The sequence below is a fragment of the Oryx dammah genome, unplaced genomic scaffold (genome assembly GCF_014754425.2).
Source record: "Oryx dammah isolate SB20612 unplaced genomic scaffold, SCBI_Odam_1.1 HiC_scaffold_3, whole genome shotgun sequence".
Classification (NCBI taxonomy): domain Eukaryota; kingdom Metazoa; phylum Chordata; class Mammalia; order Artiodactyla; family Bovidae; genus Oryx; species Oryx dammah.
This window is the reverse complement of record NW_024070187.1, coordinates 30,726,665-30,746,876: the sequence shown is the minus strand read 5'-3', so window position 1 is coordinate 30,746,876 and position 20,212 is coordinate 30,726,665. Positions and strand designations below refer to the sequence as shown.

At 36.6% G+C, this 20,212-nt stretch overlaps 1 protein-coding gene across 1 annotated transcript in view; it reads left to right on the top strand.

Annotated features, from left to right (window-relative positions):
- The window catches only part of GRID2 (glutamate ionotropic receptor delta type subunit 2), a 1,625,731-nt gene that overhangs the window by 1,213,366 nt on the left and 392,153 nt on the right, over positions 1-20,212 (top strand). Inside the window, exon 9 of the mRNA XM_040237847.1 lies at positions 7,121-7,222. Within this exon, the coding sequence (XP_040093781.1) occupies positions 7,121-7,222 (102 nt within the window). The remainder of the gene's footprint in view (positions 1-7,120; positions 7,223-20,212) is intronic.

Here is a 20,212-nt window from a genome sequence, read left to right as displayed (position 1 = left end):
AGGATACATCTAGGCATGAGGTTTTGGTTGTTTGGGAACAAAGATCTAAAGGGCAATAACTTTACATTAAATCATGCAAGTTCTATAAAAATAATTGTTTTACTGGTACAAAACACTATCGTAGAAGGCATTGGGCACCTGCAGATCATTAAGATGAAGACATAGGAAAGATTGACACTTCTAATGTGGTTTTAAAATGAAGATCCCCTTTAAAACCTCTCAAGGTAGCATGGAATGAAAGAGAATAAATCCAGCCACTTTTATCAGATCATAATCAATAGGTACCAAAATGTTATTTGGAAGAAAATTCTGATCAGAAAGAAAAAGAGAGCTAATTGAATTTTAGTATGGAGCAACTGTCCTGAAGAATCGCAAAAATTGTCAGAGATACAATATTATATAGTTGAACACAGTAGCAGATTGGGGATATTTTGGTTTTTATTCATGTCAAACTGGAAAGCCCAAAAGGTAGAATAATCAAGAGGACAGAAGGAACTGTAATATATGCATTTCGTTTATCAGATTTCTATTAGAATCAATCATGTACCAACACCAAAGCTATGATAAAGACTAGGACTACCACAGCAGACAAGGTAAGCGTTATTCAGGTTCAGAGTTTATTGTCTCCTATACTACTTAAAACAAGAAAAATAAAAGAGCCTGTTTATTTTAGAAAGTGTCGCTAGTTAGATTTTGCATAGGTAGCCAGTAAAAAGGATGCCTTTAATCAATAAGGTTAAGTAGCCATTTTATGGGATTGCATTCCCTGGGTGTTAGATTAAGTTTTAGAGTAGTGGAAATTAGGATTTAATTGTTCTGGGGTTAGGCAGGACATCAGAATTGTATAGAGCTTTCAGGTCATTATAATGTGCAGCCAATCTTGAGAACCGCACTTTTGAGATATGTTTCATCACTGAAACAAGTGAGTGACTCCAGATGATAAGGCTGGGAGAGGAATAAAAACATACTGATTACATAGGAATAATAATAATGCACAATTCTCTAGTCTTTATGTGCCAGGAACATTTCTAAATGTTTAGCATATGTTAAGTCAGTTAATAGTCCCACCAGCCCTATGAGGAAGTCATTTTTATTCTTCCCACTTAAGAGGGATCAGAGCCCCAATGGCCACACCCAGCAAGTATCAGAGCAGGTCCTTGAACACAGTCTGGTTCCAGAGTTCCTGATCTTAACTGCTATGCGATATTTTCTCTAAATATTATATAATAGTAACTTTACACTGAGAGTTATTAAAGAAGGGAAAACATGTAACAATGGCAGAATATCATTAAACCGTCTTCCCTGGTGGCTCAGACGGTAAAGAATCTGCCTGCCATGCGGGAGGTGCAATCTCTAAGTTGGGAAGATCCCTGGAGAAGGAAATGGCAACTCAGTCCAGTATTCTTGCCTAGAGAATTACATGGACAGAGGAGTCTGGCTTGATACAGTCCGTGGGATCACAAAGAGTTGGTCACAACTGAGCAGATAGAGATATAGATCATTAAACCAGTCAAATACCAGCTGATGACTGGAAGTGGTTATACTGCGGCCATAAACAATTTTGAACTATATTTTAGATATATTTATATAAATATACAAATAAATTCCTGTATATATTTAATATATATATTCCATGTTTATATTCTTAATTTATGGAAATCAGTTAACAAGTTTGTCTTGTTGTACATGTTCATTGTTACATAGTCCAGAAGTTTTTGTCTTCAGCAGCAGGCAGGGAGATATAAGCTGTGGAAACAGGTAATTTTTTTTTTCTGACTTTTCATTTTCTCCTGAAGGAAACTCAAGTGCTAAGGCTATTCCATGTAATCTAAAGAACGACTCTTACTTCATGGTAATGACCAAGCTGTAGGAATAAAATCTTAGGAGGAAGTAATCATCCCCCAGTGAGCAAGTCTAACAAATCGAACCTATTTTACAGGTGGAAATACCATAAAGAAAAGTATCATTGGAAGGATTACTGGCACACTGCATTTCTATGCATGTCAAAGAAAAAAAAAAAAACAATTTAACTCTATAAAACGTGTATCTGAGTCAACCTGCCATATGCATTTTTCTCTTACACTTCCTATCCCATTACAGAAATAATACCTACCAAATAATCCTGTGCATTTCTAAATGGCTAGCTTTCGGGTACTTTGCCCAGCTTTTGTTGTTCCCTCTTTTCCTTTGAAGGCTGAGAAAGCAAATGTAGTTTTGGGGAGTGCAAGGTCCCCAGTGCTGTGGATATTTTGGCCTGAAGCTGAAGCTATGGTGCTATAACCTGTCTGGGCTTGTTCCCTATGAATACAATGTAATACATGTAGGGAATTGTTTGGTATTCAATTAAGAGCTCTCTTAACTCCTGTTATTAAAGCCTACAAACTAGTGAGTGTAAAATTGAAGTTGAACAGTTCAGCTATTTTTGACATTAAAACACTGCCTGAAAAATAGTGATGTAAAGCCCAAGTCAAATGTCACCCTTTAAAGCCCATGGAAAAATAAAAAGTGGAAACACTGAGGGGAAAGAGTAAATGTCTAAAACTTGGTCATTTCCTAATGACACAGTACATGATGTTAGGAGCATGCTACTGTGCTCATGTACATGCATCAGCCAGTTTGTTGAACAGATATTACATTGATCTGAACAGAAAGCTGCAAGGTTATTATTGCTAAAGCTTCAGTGAAGGAAATAATTAAAGCATTAAGCATTTTAAGGTTTTAAAATGACTTTAGGCAATCATCAGAAAACACTATAGGAAATCGATATACTGTAATTGAAAGGAAATTGAATTGGTCTTTATTTTTTAATCCCTTCTAAATGTTCTCTAGACGATCAGACCATGGAAGATAATGCATCTTGTTTTGCCATCAGCAGTGCGAATTTCTGTAAATCTCATGTGCCGCAGGGCCCACTTTTATTATTTTTACTTAGAAAATGCTCGGCCAAATAGATAGTATGAAATTTTGTGTGCATTATCTTTGTTAGTCTCTGGGCTCATTGTTTAAAACAAAAACAACCAGACCAAAACAACCTCTGAAGCAAAGTTAAGCTAAAGACATTTCAAACAACGAACCAGAGAAGTTGTTAGGTAAGTCTCACTCTTAAACCTGAGTGAAATTCTAGATTTTATCTAACAATTTTCCTGTCAGTCTTGCTCTGCTGCAAGGGCTATGACCCACTGTAGAGACAAATTCAGTTTGAATCTATGTGAACCTAACCCATTTTTATGGCTTATTATTGGAAGGAGTTTTTATAATCAAACAGGATAGCTTGAAGTGAATCTCAGGGAGATGCTTGGGTATGAACAGAAATTAAGGAATCTCAACCCTTGAGTAATCCTTCAAAAAGATGTATAAAACCATCCATTGTAATGGAGTAATATTGATACCTTCATCATTTGGTGGTTTTGAGAAATAATCAATATATGCACAGCTCCTAGTAGCTCAGACAGTAAAGCGTCTGCCTACAATGCGGAAGACCCAAGTTCAGTCTCTGGGTTGGGAAAATCTCCTGGAGAAGGAAATGGCAACACACTCCAGTATTCTTGCCTGGAAAATCCCATGGATGGAGGAACCTGGTAGGCTACAGTCCATGGGGTCACAAAGAGTTGGACATGATGGAGCGATTTCACTTTACAGATGATTAGTACATACTGTGCACTACATGGGGCTTTCCTGGTGGCTTAGCAGTAAAGAATCCAACTGCAATGCGGGAGACTCAGGAGACCTGGGTTCGATCCCTAGATCAGGAAGATCCCCTAGAGAAGAAAATGGCAACCTGCTCCAGTATTCTTGCTGGGAAAATCCCATGGACAGAGGAGCTTGGCGGGCTAACAGTCCATAGGGTTGCAGAGAGTCAAACATGACTGAGTGAATGAGCATTCGTGCATGTGCACTATGTATGTGTTGTAATTATTTTTATAAAAATGATGATAATGGTGATAATTTGCCTTTTAAATTTTATTGCCAAAATATCAATTAAGAGTTTGGGATGGTCATGTACACACTGCTATATTTAAAATGGATAACCAACAAGGACCTACTGTATAGCACATGGAACTCTGCTTAATGTTATGTGGCAGCCTAGGGAAATGATAACCCACTCCAGTATTCTTGCCTGAAAGATCCCATGGACAGAGATGCCTGGTGAGATACAGTCCATGGAGTTCCAAAGAGTTGCACACGACTGAATGACTAAGAACACACACACATGAAAAGCCCCAGTACCATGGCTGACACATAGAAAGTATTACCAAAAAAATGTTTTTTAAACAAGTTCTATTCAATGTAGAAATTAGTATTAATTTCTTAATAATTTCTTTGTTATGACTGTTTATATGTGATATGCTTTATTTCTAGTGTTCCAGAGAGTCTGTATCCTGAATTTCTCTATGTCAAAATTCCGTCTCTAGTTTTTGGTGACTACAGCTAGCATTTATCTAATATTAAGCATCAGAACAAGTGAATATGAAAGGATACATGAGTTGAGTAAAAAAAGTTAATAGTCTTAAAATCTAGACTGCTTTCATTAAGAACAGGAACAACTTTTCAACTTTCTAAGTGCTATAATCCATAGACATGTGAGAAGGATGGCAAAAAAGAAGAAAGAAAACAGAAAGGTGAAAGACCTTCATAAAGCAAAGGAGAAAATTATATGTTCTGTAGTATATATGAGAGAATCTGGCAAAACATTAAAAAAACTTCATATCAACTTATTGATCTGCCCACCATGCACACACTTGATATTAAAAATAAACCTCCAAGGAAGGACTTTTATTGGCTCAGGTCAAACAACCAATTATTAACAATTGCTAAACCAGAGAGTCAGAGTCATGAAAAAAGTTGGGGGGTGAAAAAGGGAAAGCAGTTGTCTAGGGATGAAAAAAGAAAGCAATTCTCCAAAAGGCGGGATGGGGTTAGTGGCCATGCATGGCCACTGGAAGAAATCAGTGTGAGTAAAAAACACACAAAAAGTGAAAGACAGAGAGAGGAGAGAGAGAAAAGACACATTTTATATATATATATATATATATATATACAGATAATGTTTAAGTCACTGCCAAGGTCAGAAGGTATAGCCGCCTCCTCTACTTCCTTCAAATGCTATTTCATTTTCAATATTTCAAATCCCCCAATACTAGAGTACTTTAGAATTTTTAAATCATTGACTGCATTTAGTTCTGTTTAAAGGAAGACATAATTAAGAAAAAGATGGAAATTATATAATTGTAATTGTTTGTCCAGAACATTATTGAAACAAACTGCTTATCAGGTTTTGTTGTTATTCCAGTAGTAAATATTTTGTTATGTTAATACACCAAAATGCTGTGTTCAAGTTGGCACTAACAAATGTAATTTATTTAGGCAAACTGGCAATAAGTTCATCAAACTTAAAAAATAACTCCAAGGGAGAAAAAAAAAAATACCCTGTGTTTACTTTGGCAGTTGAGATCTACTAGTCATGAATAAGATGATGTCCTAAAAGCTATTCATTTACTTAGAATTAGGTAATGTAATTGTAAAAGGTGGATAGAGCATTGGAAATTTAGCTTTTCACTTTGTTTTAGATCTTTTTCCACCAATATTATTTGGTCTGTGAAATTAAACTCTTCTTGAAGAAATAATTAGAAAAAGTGCACATCAGTGATAATAATTGAGGATTGACTGGTTGACCTCAGAAGAGAACAAAAACTCAAAAGAAATTTCATAAGGTTTTAAATTTGGCAAGAGGACTGCAATATCTCTGATAATTAGACTTTCAACACATTTGGATTTGCTAATTGGATCTAAGTTCTAATTAGACTTTTATGTAACTAAAAATGACACATCATTGTTTGAATTTAATGTGCTTTTACAGTTGAAACCAACAATTAGCAGCTTTTTCCAAATTATTTTAATACGGAAAAAGCTGGCTTTTTGCTTACATGTGACAACCCCTTCTCTTAAGATATAGTGTATACATTTTACTTTTCTTAATTAAGCACCTTTTGAGGAGCTTAAAAATAAACATGAGTTTTAATAGGAAGCACCTTGTTTATTTGTGAGGAAGACTTGCCGGTGTATTGATGACTTCAAAAGCACAAGCAAATAATACAGTCTTTAACAGGAAGCAGTGGGAATAACCAGGTGCCCCTATAAACCATTCAATTGATCAAAATAGTCTCTGAATATGACTAACGTTCTATTACATTTTTAAAGCAAGCAAATATGGAATAAGTTCCCAAATGAGAAGGCCCATGGGACTGGCATCAGGATTAATGGCATGATATATCTTCCCAAGATGTGTGTTGCAACAATCTCTGCAGCTTCACTTCTTGAGCAGTTATCTGCTAATTCAAATCACAGCATGTCTCTTTCCTCCTTATTTTTGAATTGAGAGTCATCCATTTTTATCCTGTTGGAATTTATATGCAGTAATTTTTAAACTGGTAGCCCTCAGATTTGGGTGTTACAAGAGATAACAACTACATGAGAATGTAAAATTACACCAGTACTTTGGAGAGCAAAGAGCAGTAAATCATTGCAAGACTTTAAGGGAAAGACTGCTGCCAAAATCTCCCATGTAGATTGATAGCACTGACAAAAAAGGCAAATTACATTGTTTTATGTACTGTAGATATTTGAAAACAACAAAGCATTATACATGTTTTATTTTCCTCAAATAAAAACTGTGACCCCTCTAACCACATTAAAAACCAGCTTTTTCCCCAATAAAAGCAAAGTAAGATCTAATTAAAACCATTTAAACTGTAAGAAAATCTAACTTGTGCAGTAATTGATATATTAGAGCAGGCATTATGCTAGAATTATATGTGCTATTATTTTTCCAATTAGTGTATTACTGAGACTGAATTATTGGTGTATTTATAACTCCTCATTAAGTCAAATGTCTTCAGTGACTCCCCTAAAGCCCACTGGATACTGTCATATGCCATATGATATTTAAAAGCAGGAAATAGCATTTTTGATTGCTTCATTTGCTATTTAAAAGGAAAAACTGCACAAGCCACTTTCTGTTATGTTATTCCAAGATTTATCATGCAGTTCTCTGAAAGGTCTATATATAGGTGATTGGACTGTTCCTCAGGCAGAAAAGTGACCAAGCTATTTTATCTTTCAGCTTGGGTGCTGGAATCCTGTCACAGGGCTGAATGGCTCCCTGACTGACAAGAAACTGGAGAATAACATGCGTGGAGTGGTTCTGCGCGTGGTGACTGTTCTGGTAAGTCTGATCTCAGCCTTGTGGTTTTGGCTTCTAGGAGGTTATTTTATCCTTCATTTCTTTATGTTTTATTAACTGATATCACAATATTAAAAGAGCTTTTAACAAATCCTAACTATGCATGGTATGGTACTTGTAATTATCATATTTTCCAGCCTTCAATTTATGTGTGTCAGAATCAGGCTTTTACATACTTTTATGTTAATTATAGTACTAATTTTATAACTTTCTTAGACAGCTTAGACCAGATTTCTATCCTTCTATAGTTTTCTATACCTGACAAGATGGAGTTCTCTCTCAGGCATCCTCTCACTGAAATCCGATGGTCTATGTAAATGAAGATAACCATGCCAAATAAGGGTGGATTTGATCAAATACAGTACATTCAGTAACACTGGAACATTAGCAGACTAAGACAGTACTTTCCTGGGAAGGACCTGCTTCAAAGTGAAGCTCATCCTATTGTTTAGTAATTATTTATCTAGTATCAACTGTATTTAAGCTCAGTACTAATCCCTGGAGACACTAATAATTAAAATGGACAGATATGATTCTGTTGTTTTGAGTTTGTCATCCAGTGATTCTGTGGCTATTACATGGGATTATACATGTGAAACATTTATTATAATTCCATTTGGTAGAAAAAGCAATAAGTGGTAACTGTTATAATTATTCTATATATTATGATTTTCTCACATGATATATAAATAAAATGTTAATAGAAATAGTCTTCAATAGCAAAATGCTCAAATTGGTGCTGTCTAAATAGCCATAGGGGATGAAGACATGCATTCTCCCTGCCTACCTCAATGTGTTTAACCTCATGCTTCTTTATAATACATTTCAAAACCGAATAAACCATAGTTATTCACTTCAGTTTTCTTTAGAAAAGCCCACTTGTTTTTAAATTTGAACAATTCTTTCTTATAGGCTAAAAAAATTACAGAATTCGTAAACAAGAGAAGTGGTCTTTTTTGATGTGTTGATGCTAATTGAATGTTTATCAGGATTTATAACAGCGATGACTGCCCTCTGTACATTGTTTAATACAAATTAAACAGACTCAACATAATTTCATTGTCTATAAGAAGGATCTGTGATACTCTCTATTAAAAGAAATTTAGACAATGAGTCTATCTTCCCTTTGGTGCCTATAATTTATTTTTAGCTATTGTTTTAACAAGATTTTCATTGTTTGGCAAATAATTATATTATGAGTACTTGAAAACTTAATTGTGCAGGTGCTTCTGTGCATACTCAAAAGTGTAGATATGCATTTTCACTGATGTGCTAGTATTTTTTTTAAAGGTATTTAAAGTATAATAAACTATAATAGTCTCTTCGCTAGTGATTAACATGGAAGCTCAGGTGAAAACCACAATAAAAGAAAATATATGTGCTTTGCTTTTGCCTTTGACATACATATTTTTTTAGGCAAGCTAGACTTATTTAGTCATTAAATATGTATCTAGTACTTACTGTAGGATAGACTTAGTTGGTAATGGGTATGAGATGAATGACACATATACTTATGTGCATATTTATGCCTCAAGTTATACATAGACTTTTGCTGGGAGGTGCATATATGTAATGAAATGGCTGAGATATATTTAATACTAACTATGTACAGATACTCTACTGAGTTGTTTCCATGTATGATCTTATTCAGTCCTCATATTATTTCCAATAAATAAATAGTATTCTGATCCCAAGAATCTGGTTGAAGAAACTGAGACATACAGAGGTTGAAAAAAATGTGGATGATTATACAGATAGTAAGTAGCAGAGAATTGAGATTCAAATCCAAAAAGTCCGACTCCAGATCTCTTAACTTCTTCCTCCTTAACATTATATTTACTCCCTCTATTCCTACTGTGAAAAGTGTGAAAATTGAAGTAGCCATAGGATTTTCTTGAGAGGTAGAAATGCTTAACCCTGAATAAGATGAAAGTGAGTTTTACTGGGAACGCTTCATAGAGCCAATTATTTTCAATTCATTTCTAGGCCAAGAAAAATGACTGCTGTTTTGTGCATGAAATGGTATTGCCTCACACAGTGTTAATACCTTCGTGTGCCCTGTTCTCACCTTTGTGACGTGTAAATGATCCGTTTTCTTCAAGCTTAGCCCTGCACTGACCCTGAATGTGCTTAGTGAGAGGAATATGGAAAGCCTGTTTCCCTAAAGTCTTCTGTGGTACAATATGGATTTATGAGTTGGGTGCCCAGTTGAGCAAAAGGTTGTTACACTTGTTAAACTTCCTCAGTATACAGCCATTGTACTTAATAATTTTTCAGGCTTTTTGGTTCTTCCTGTAATTCCTATTTGAATGGAAAGCAGCCATGACTTTCTTATTTCCTACAAGACCCTTTCCAGGTGTAGCTCCTACTTATATGACCTTTCAAGCTTCTTCCACCCAACACTGAGAATCACTCTTCCCTAAGTCCATGCAGCGACTTTAAAATCATGATGTCAATTAAACCTGAAACTCAGAATTCTATATTGGACTTGATTGAGTCACCTAAACAATAACCCCTTGTATTCCAAGTATTTACCACTAGCCATTTCCAAAGAGAGAAAGAGGAGGGAGGGATCATGTGTAAAGGCCATGAGAGAAGGTATCTTAGCCTTTATTCAATTCTAACAAAAATCTAGTCCCAGTTATATAGACACACACATTCCCCCCCCCCCAAGATTTTTACTTCTTAGGAAAGTAATGTTATCAAAGACACACAGGTTAATAGAATTGATTTTTCTTGCTTAAGTTTTGAAACTCCCATTCCCATCACTACTAAAGATACTTCATACACCTGAAGAAAATAATCTAATATTTATCTTAAACTAAAGAATTCAGCACTATATTGTTTATGATGCCAGGGGCAAGTGAATGGGACTCAAATGGTTAAGTAAAGAGAATTAAATGAAGGGATTATTAACAAATAATGTAAATAAAGTTGAATAAATCAACAAGGGCATTGAAGTGTCAGGGCCTAGATGTGCAGCAACCCTGAAGACCGATGTGATGTGGGAGAGAATCTAGCAAAGCTGGAGCCATGGAAGAGGAACCGCATCTTAGAAGTGGTGACCTTGGCTATGGGAAGAGGCTGGAGGAGAAGCACTCAAATCACATTTAGGCAGCAAAGAAATGGAGAGGGGAGTGCTCTAAAGTCACTCCTCCTATCTTTCCATCTACTTCCATCATTTCCAATTACAAATCCAACCAGAAGTCAGAGGGCAAGGGAGCCCAAGTAATGAAGACCATGAAGGTCTTCTTCCTAGGTCACAGCACAGGGCCATGACGGACTTGAGGGCAAACAAGGAAAAACCATCTTCAGCATCTGTTATTTGATCTGACCTGTTAAGAACTTTATGTGTGTTAACTAATTTAATTCTTACAAAAACTCTACAAGATATGTGCTAATGACATTTAAGGATGAAAACAGAGCTCCAAAGAATTAACTAAATGTCCATGTCCATAAAACTAACAAGAGCCAGAGATGAGTTTCAAGCCCAAAGATCCTGATCCCAGTGGCTATGTCTTTAGCCTCTCTGACATTCTGTCTTTGGAATCAGAATAAATCATGTTAGGTTTAATTTAAATGTAACTATTGAGATTACAGACGTTATTGAATTCGTAATTTAAAAACATTTTTTTAAAATGGCATCACATAAGGATAACTTTATTTTTAGCCATCACCAAACCCATATAAGTTTCTTAGAAATGGAGGAAAAGAAAGAATGTGAATAAACTCCCTCTGCTTGGTCCACTGATCTCTACTGCTTACCAAGTGGACCAGCTGTCTTAATATGAGGCTTTTATTTAGGATTATTTTTTCCTTTTCATTTCATAAGTTGTACAACTATGGATAATCATAAGTGACCAATTGTGCCATACAATGTTTTCATGGTTATTCACAAAAGTTATTGGAAACATCACTGAGTTGTAAGTATCATCATAATAATTATGAATCCTTATGAAAATAAAAGGGAAAGAACTTGGTGACAAATGGAAGATTTAAGAAGCTATTCTGTTAGAAAAACTACTAGATATCTGGAAAACATAAACTGGCATTTAGAAGGAGATCACTGATTAATAACTTATTTTCTTGATTTAGTTTTCTTAAAACAGACATATGGCATCTCTAATGAAACATAAACTCACTCATAAATTTATTTGAGAAGTATCTGTTGAGGGCCCTCTTCTAGTTGCTTGGGGTACATGCAAAACAGATAAAGATATTGACTTTGGGGAGTTTCATCCTAGCAGAACATGCAAAGCTCTAAGAATATTTTTGAAAAAATGCAATGCCTTTTTTCTGCATTGATATATAATGCAATATTATTTTGCCTTAAACTACCATAAACATAATTGTATAAAACTTTATATAAATATGATTGAAAATTTGTGTTAGAGCTGTGGTCGTGCTTTTTCTGTATTTTATAAATTCAAAAACATAGTTTTTCATATTTTAATCTCTTTGAATCAGGATGCATCTTTCAATTGATGTCTTCCAGCAATTAAAATTGGTAGAATTTTTTGTCTTTATTAGTGGTGAGTGAAACAATTGTGCATCTTACAATTGAAAACATTTTAGATTAAATAATATGTGGACAGTATTTTTACAAAATTAATTAAGTTAATGGATATTCCTGGAAATTTAAATTTAGCAAAACTGGGCATGAAGCCACGGTAAAGAGACAGGCTAAATAAAGAATACCTCCTAAAGGAAAGAAATAACAGTAAGAAATGAAGCCAATTTTTAAAAATAGGAGAATAACAACAGTAAAAAAAATTACTATCTGAACTAAAGCTATCACTAGACCCATAGAAATATAAACATAGAAAATATACCAAAGCAGTTTATATTAAAACAACACCACACAAAGCAAAGTCCAAACTCTGTTGAAACATGTATATTTTCCCAAGCAATCACCATGAGGAGGGTGTAGCAGATAACTACCTACTGAACTATCATATTAAGAGAATTTTCCTTTTCCTAAAATATTTTATTAGAAGTCTAACTTCTTGGGAATTATTTGAAGCAGGCCTTATTTGCCTCTAAAAATGGAAATGTTATCTGAGATCAGAAAAAGGTAAAAGAGTATTGTATGGTACACCCTAAACTATTAGCTTTGACTCCATAACTATCACTGAGCATTTATTGTAAGCTAAGCACTGTGCTAATCCCAGGAAGGCAAAGAAAAAAAAAAAAAAATATATATATATATATATATAGTTCCCGCTCTTGAGGAGTTCCACAGGAACCATTTTATCAACATTAATAAGTTCTCTATCAGAAAATAGGACCTGTTTGTGAAGGAATAAATACATTTAGCAGGCAGTACTCTTGCCTGGCAAATCCCATGGATGAAGGAGCCTGGTAGGCTGCAGTCCACGGGGTCGCTAGCAGTCGGACATGACTGAGTGACTTCCCTTTCACTTTTCACTTTCATGCATTGGAGAGGGAAATGGCAATCCACTGCAGTGTTCTTGCCTGGAGAATCCCAGGGACGGGGGAGCCTGGTGGGCTGCCATCTATGGGGTCTCACAGAGTCAGACACGACTGAAGCGACTTAGCAGCAGCAGCAGCAGCAGCAGGAGCCTGGGAAAGAATGATGAGAGAGGGAGGGAGGGAGGGTGCACACAGCGAATGTCACAGTATTTTATGATCTAATCTCAACAGTGACATCAAGGACCAGCTTTGTGGAGTTACAGAACAATCTGATTCCTCATTTACTATGTTCTTTCACTCAGGACTCTTTGTAGCTCTGTATTTTGTAATAATTTCATTAGTGTTAGACTCCTCCTCTAAACTACATACTGGTAAAACACAAGTTGTTTTTCATGTACACTGTCAGATATATAAAAGCAGGTCAATAAATGTTTGTTGAATGAACAAATTAAAATATTCTGATAGCCTGTGGGTGTGTATGTGGGTTGGGAGGGAAAGGAAAGAAGAAAGGAAGGAAGGAAAAGGGAAAAAGAAAAGCCATTAAGAACTCTATATGTAATTACAAACATAGGAACTGGAATGGACACAAGACTATGCCTGAATAAATAGTCTTGCTGCTGCTGCTGCTAAGTCACTTCAGTCGTGTCCGACTCTGTGCGACCCCATAGCCGGCAGCCCACTAGGCTCCGCCATCCCTGGGATTCTCCAGGCAAGAACACTGGAGTGGGTTGCCATTTCCTTCTCCAATGCATGAAAGTGAAAAGTGAAAGTGAAGTCGTTCAGTCGTGTCCGACTCTGTGCGAACCCATAGACGGCAGCCCTCCAGGCTCCGCCATCCCTGGGACTCTCCAGATAAGAACACTGGAGTGGGGTGCCATTGCCATTCTTTAATTTTTACTTACTAAGACTAAATTTCCAAAAGAAATGGGAAAGGATTATGTCATTGTTACTGGCATCGTTACTGGGAAATGACATACATGCTTTTAAGTTAAAGAAGTAGAAAGTTTTAATTCAAAACATCAAGAATCATTCATTCACACTATTAAATAGCCAGTTTACATTCTGTGAGAAGTTACAAATCACAGAATCATTTCATATTATCTTGGTTGTAGAGGCACTCAGTGCTTGGCTTTTGTTCCACAATATTTTTGCTATTATGTGAAATAATACTTCATATCTAATGTACCCATGAATTATGTCAGTGTAAGGATGAAGGCTTCCCTGGTGGCTCAGAGGTTAAAGTGTCTGCCTCCAATGCAGGAGACCCCGGTTCAATCCCTGGGTTCAATCCCTGGGTCAGGAATATCCCATGGAGAAGGAAATGGCAACTCACTCCAGTATTCTTGCCTGGAGAATCCCATAGACAGAGGAGCCTGGTAGGCTACAGTCCACGGGGTCGCAAAGAGTTGGACACGACTGAGTGACTTCACTTTCTTAAGGATGAATCAGTGTACTTAGCTTCTTCTCAATGTACCTTTTAGCAAAAGAATAAATAATATGCAATATGATTTCCTTGTTGGAAGTACTATTTTATTGTTTTTCCTCCACCTATTCTTCTTTTCCCAATACACTATACTAATACCCATTGGGCATATCCTGCAGAGTACTAGGTTTATAGTCAAAAGATATCCATTCAACTTCTACCTCTTCTATTTAATAATCATTGAATTTATGGAAGTCAGGAAGCTCTTCTGAACCTCAATTTTTCTGTCTGTAAAAAGGGAATAAAAAACTGGCCACACAGGGTTTTTATGAGTGTAAATACCTTAAACTATCTGAAAGCATTTAGTAAAGTGCCAAGTGTTTCTAAATATAAGATGCTATTATCTCTGCAGTGGAACAAGGATGTGTAAATTAACTGAAGAAAAGAAAAAAAATGAGCATGAGTGATTGTGAAGGCATAATTAATCAGTGTCATCAATCTTTAGATTTTGATGGGAAATTATTTAAAGGACCCTAAGTTAGACAAGGAAAACATAAACTGCAGAATCATGACTTTTAATCCCATTTACTGTTACTTTCCTTTGAAAATCTGCTAATGAGAACAACCACAACTCTCCTCCTAATGAAGATGGTGCTGCCTAGAGACAAAATTAGACAAATATCTGATATTTTAAAAATCCAAATAATAAACTATACAAATTTCTGAAAGTCTGGAATGTCAAGTGTGTTGTCTCAGGAATCATGTTTGGTTTTAGGCTAGTTTTAAATAGCTTCTGTATATTGATATATAACTAAGAAGACATACTAAGAACAGCCCTGAGATGTCATTTTGCTTAGTTTTTTGCCAAGGACATTGTCCAAGTTTTTACTACTTGCAGACCTTCAGCGTTTTGAACCCCCACTGAGGTTTAAGCTTTCCTGAGTTTCAACCTTTTAGTCACCTGAACCTAGAGGCAAATTTAGGGGCAGGAAGAGTGAACTTGACAAAAGGCTCTCCTGGGTAGGCATTCAGGGCACAGATAAGGGAAGGAAGTTTGATGGCCATCTCTTAGTGGGCCCACAGCAGTGTCTGAAGAGGGCTCCTTTCAAGTATTAATAAAGTTTGGTTCAAAGCTCCAGGCAAAAATGACAGCTCTGGCTGAGGACATGTCCTATGGATACTGTCTTAAATAAATTAAGCTAAAACTCACAATAAAACTTGGTAAGTGCCATGTAATAACTACTACACTAAAAGTACAATAAGCATGGTGGTTAAGAACACTGTCCTTGTAGGAATTCCACTTCTGAGGTGGCAGGCTGAGAAGATTCATAGACCCACTCCTCATCCAAGTAAGCACCACAAAAAGCTAACTGACTGACTGACTAACTAAATAAGTAAGTAAATAAACAGAAGCCATTTAAAAATCTCTGTATATTTCCTAAGGGCATACAAAAAAAGAAGTAACACTTAAGAAAATGTACAGAAACTCGGTAAAAACAACAGGAGTCTATAGCATCTCAACCTCATCCTTCTCTTTCCCATTCCACCTCACTCTCTGTCTTACTTAGCTTGATGGAAGCTCCACTCCAAGCCGATTTGGGCAAGAAGACAGAGCTCCATCTCCCTTAAAAGTTTTCAATTAAGGGTTATCTCTCCTGGAGGCTGCTAGCATTTTCCATACAATCTAAATGTAATTTGAAAAGGTTAAGTCTTACGGCCATACCACCCTGAATGCACCCAATCTTATCTGAAAAGGTTAAATTCCTGGTGAGTGTGACCAAGAATTTGTGGGCTCCCTTTCTCCACCTAACTGTGCCACAGAGGATGCAGTCTCTACCCCAGGTGAAGCAGACTTAGAATACTGGGGCTTTGGTTTCCGTCACACCACCTTGTTATAAGGCAGGGGTTCTACGACAACTGAGGCAAGTGAAGAAGGCCAGAGGCTGCCACCCAGCTCAGTACCCAGAGTTGTAGCAAAGACTTTGTCCAGGAGAGAGGCAGTCCATGCTTAAGCACTCTCCAATTATTTGAAATAGAGTGTGGGGAATTTTAAGTCTTTGGCTCCTCTTAATTAAAAACAATAAGCTGAATCATAAGCCAGCTAGTTCACCAGGGAAAGCCAGAAAAAAAGATAGCTAAGAATATCCCTCCTGAGGTCAGAATAAACTTTAAAACCTGACTTCAAATATGACCCCTACCAAAATTTAGTTCCTTCAAACTGTTAGGGGAAGCACACTGATTGAAACCACCCACCCTGGCCAGGTACCATAGTAACTATTTGCATGAGTTATTTTATGACAGGAGATCCTGATAAGGAGTACGGAACTAATAAGCCACCACCAACCAGAAGAGTTCAGGAAAGGTTAAAAGGAAACACCGCGTGTCCGTCCACTTTCCAGAACCCCTCTCGCTAGCATCCATCTTGGCTGAGAGATGCATGCACAACCAGGAAAGACTCTGAATTAGAATGATTGGCCAAAGACCACCTGGAAACGACATTGCGAGCCACGTGGCAGAGCAGTTCTCCTGGGTTCCCTTACCCTACTGCTCTCCACCTGGGTGCCCTTTCCCAATAACATCTCTTGCTTTGTCAGCACATGTGTCTCCTCGGACAATTCATTTCCAAGTGTTAGACAAGAGCCCAGTTTCGGGCCCTGGAAGGGGTCCTCCTTCCTGCAACAAAACTACTGAGCAAATCCAGGCAATTGCTGAAAACAGTAAGGCAATCAACCAGTAATCAGTGGAATTTATCACTTAATGACTTTAATGACTATGATACATTTCAATACAGACACAAGCATCCTCAACAGAATGCTGGAAAACTGAATCCAACAATATATAAAAAGGATTATACACCATAAGCAAATGAAGTTAATCCCAGGAGTACAAGGTTGGCTCAGTTTATGAAAACCAATGTCATATACCATATTAATAAAGGGATAAACCCACATTATCATCTCAACATATGTAAGAAAGCCATTTAATAAAATCGAGCACTCTTTCCCAATTAAAAAAAAGTTGACAATCTTATAATAACTGAACTAATAAAGAGTATCATTTTAATGGTGAAATGCTGAAAAACCCCTCTAAATCCCTAAAGTTCTCACTAATTCTGTTCAACATCATGCTGGAGGTTCTAGCTACTCCAATTAGGCAAGGAAACTAAGTAAAAGCAATGAAATTAGAAAGGAAAAAGTAAAACTTTCTCTATTTACAGATGACATGGTCTTGCAAATAGAAAATCCTAAAGAGTAAACACACATATACACAATTAGAGTTAATAAAAGACTTCAACTGCTCTAAAGTGTAAACACTTTACAAAGATCAATTGTATTTTTGTGCACTAGCAATGACAATTACAAAAAAGAAATTAATAAAGTTATTTTCATTTAAATATATCAAGAAGAATAAAATAATTAGAATAAAATAAATGTAAACAGAACAACTGCAATATTTGTACACTAAATGCTACAAAACATCCTTTGAAAGAACTTAAAGCATCCTAAAAATATGGAGAGATAGCATATAGTCATGGATTGGAAAACTCAGTATTGTAAAGATGGCAATATTCTCCAAATAGAGCTGCAGATTCAATGAAATCTCTATCAAAATTCTGGCTGTCTTTTTTTTTTTTTTTTTGCCATAACTAACCAGCAGATCCTAAAATTCACATGGAACTGCAAGAGAATCAGGATAGGGAGAAAACAAACAAAAAACCCACAAAATCTTGAAAAAGAGCAGTAGGAAGACACACTTTTCAGTTTCAAAACTTACTAAAAAGCTACAGTAATCAAACTAGTTCAAGGTTAGACATTTAGATCAGTAGAACAGAAGTGAGTGTCCAGAATTAAGCCATATATCCATGGTTAATTGATTTTTCAACAAGATTGTCAAGATCATTCAATGGAGGAAAGAATAGTAGTCTTTTCAACTGGATACCCACATACAAAAGGTGCAAAAGAATAAACCAAGATCCCTGCCTAAAATAGCATACAAAAATCAACTCAAAATAGATCATAAATTTAAATGTATAAGTTGAAACTATAAAATACTTAGAAGAAAACATTAGATGTAAATCTTTGTGACTTTATTTTAGCAGTAGATTCTTAAGTATAACACTCAAAGCATAAACAATCAACAAATAGATGAATTAGATTTCACTAACATTAAAAATGTTTATGTCTCAAAGGATAGAATGCAAACAAATGAGAAGACAACCGAGAGCAAGGTATAAGATATTTGCAGATCATGTGTCTGTTGAGGGACTTGTGTTTAATACATAAAAAGAATAAAGTTTTAAAAATGACAACATGAAAAAAATAAACCAATTAGAAATGGGCAAAGGATCCATGTGGGTTTTCATAGAAGGTATAAACATGGCCAATAAGCATATACAAAGATTCTCAATACCATCTGTCATCATAGACATGCAAATGAAAATCACAACGTGCTACCACTTTACACCGTGCACTATATGCATGTGTGCATACATGCTTAGTCTCTCAGTCGTGTCTGACTTTTGTGACCCAATGGACTGTAGCCCACCAAACTCTTCTGTCCATGGGATTTCTCAGTCAAGAATACTGGAGTGGGTTGCAATTCTCTTTTCCAGGAGATCTTCTTGACCCAAGGATTGAACCCAGGTCTCCTTCACTGCAGGCAGATTCTTTACTATCTGAGACCCTAGGGAAGTCCTTCAGTTCAGTTCAGTTCAGTTCAGTCAATCAGTCGTGTCCAACTTTTTGAGACCCCATGAATGGCAGCACGCGAGGCCTCCCTGTCCATCACCAACTCCTAGAGTTCACTCAAACTCACGTCCATCGAGTCAGTAATGCCATCCAGCCATCTCATCCTCTGTCATCCCCTTCTCCTCCTGCCCCCAATCCCTCCCAGCATCAGAGTCTTTTCCAATGAGTCAACTCCTTGCATGAGGTGGCCAAAGTACTGGAGTTTCAGCTTTAGCATCATTCTCTCCAAAGAAATCCCAGGGTTGATCTCCTTCAGAATGGACTGGTTGGATCTCCTTGCAGTCCAAGGGACTCTCAAGAGTCTTCTCCAACACCACAGTTCAAAAGCATCAATTCTTTGGCGCTCAGCTTTCTTCACAGACCAACTCTCACATCCATACATGACCACTGGAAAAACCATAGCCTTGACTAGACAGACCTTTGCTGGCAAAGTAATGTCTCTGCTTTTGAATATGCTATCTAGATTGGTCATAACTTTTCTTCCAAGAAGTAAGCATCTTTTAATTTCATGGCTGCAGTCACCATCTGCAGTGATTTTGGAGCCCAAAAAAATAAAGTCTGATCCTGTTCCACTGTTTCCCCATCTATTTCCCATGAAGTGATGGGACCAGATGCCATGATCTTCGTTTTCTGAATGTTGAGCTTTAAGCCAACTTTTTCACTCTCCTCTTTCACTTTCATCAAGAGGATTTTTAGCTCCTCTTCACTTTCTGCCAGAAGGGTGGTGTCATCTGCATATCTGAGGTTATTGACATTTCTCCCGGCAGTCTTGATTCCAGCTTGTGCTTCTTCTAGACCAGCATTTCTCATAATGTACTCTGCATATAAGTTAAATAAGCAGGGTGACAATATATAGCCTTGACATACTCCTTTTCCTATTTGGAACCAGTCTGTTGTTCCATGTCCAGTTCTAACTGTTGCTTCCTGACCTGCATACAGGTTTCTCAAGAGGCAGGTCAGGTGGTCTGGTATTCCCATCTCTTGAGGAATTTTCCACAGTTTATTGTGATCCACACAGTCAAAGGCTTTGGCATAGTCAATAAAGCAGAAATAGATGTTTTTCTGGAACTCCCTTGCTTCTTTGATGATCCAGCGGATGTTGGCAATTTGATCTCTGGTTCCTCTGCCTTTTCACCCACTAGAATAGCTGTAAATCAAAAGGACAGATAAAAACAAGTATGGCAGAGTTGTGGAAAACTGAAACATTTGTGTGTTGCTGGTGGGAATGTGAAATAGTGCAAGCGCTTCAGCAAATGGTCTAGCAGTTTGTTAAATGATTAAACACAAACAGCCTATGATTCAGAAATTCTACTCTAGGTATGTTCCAGGAGAAATGAAAATGTGTATCCACACAAAAACTTGTACACA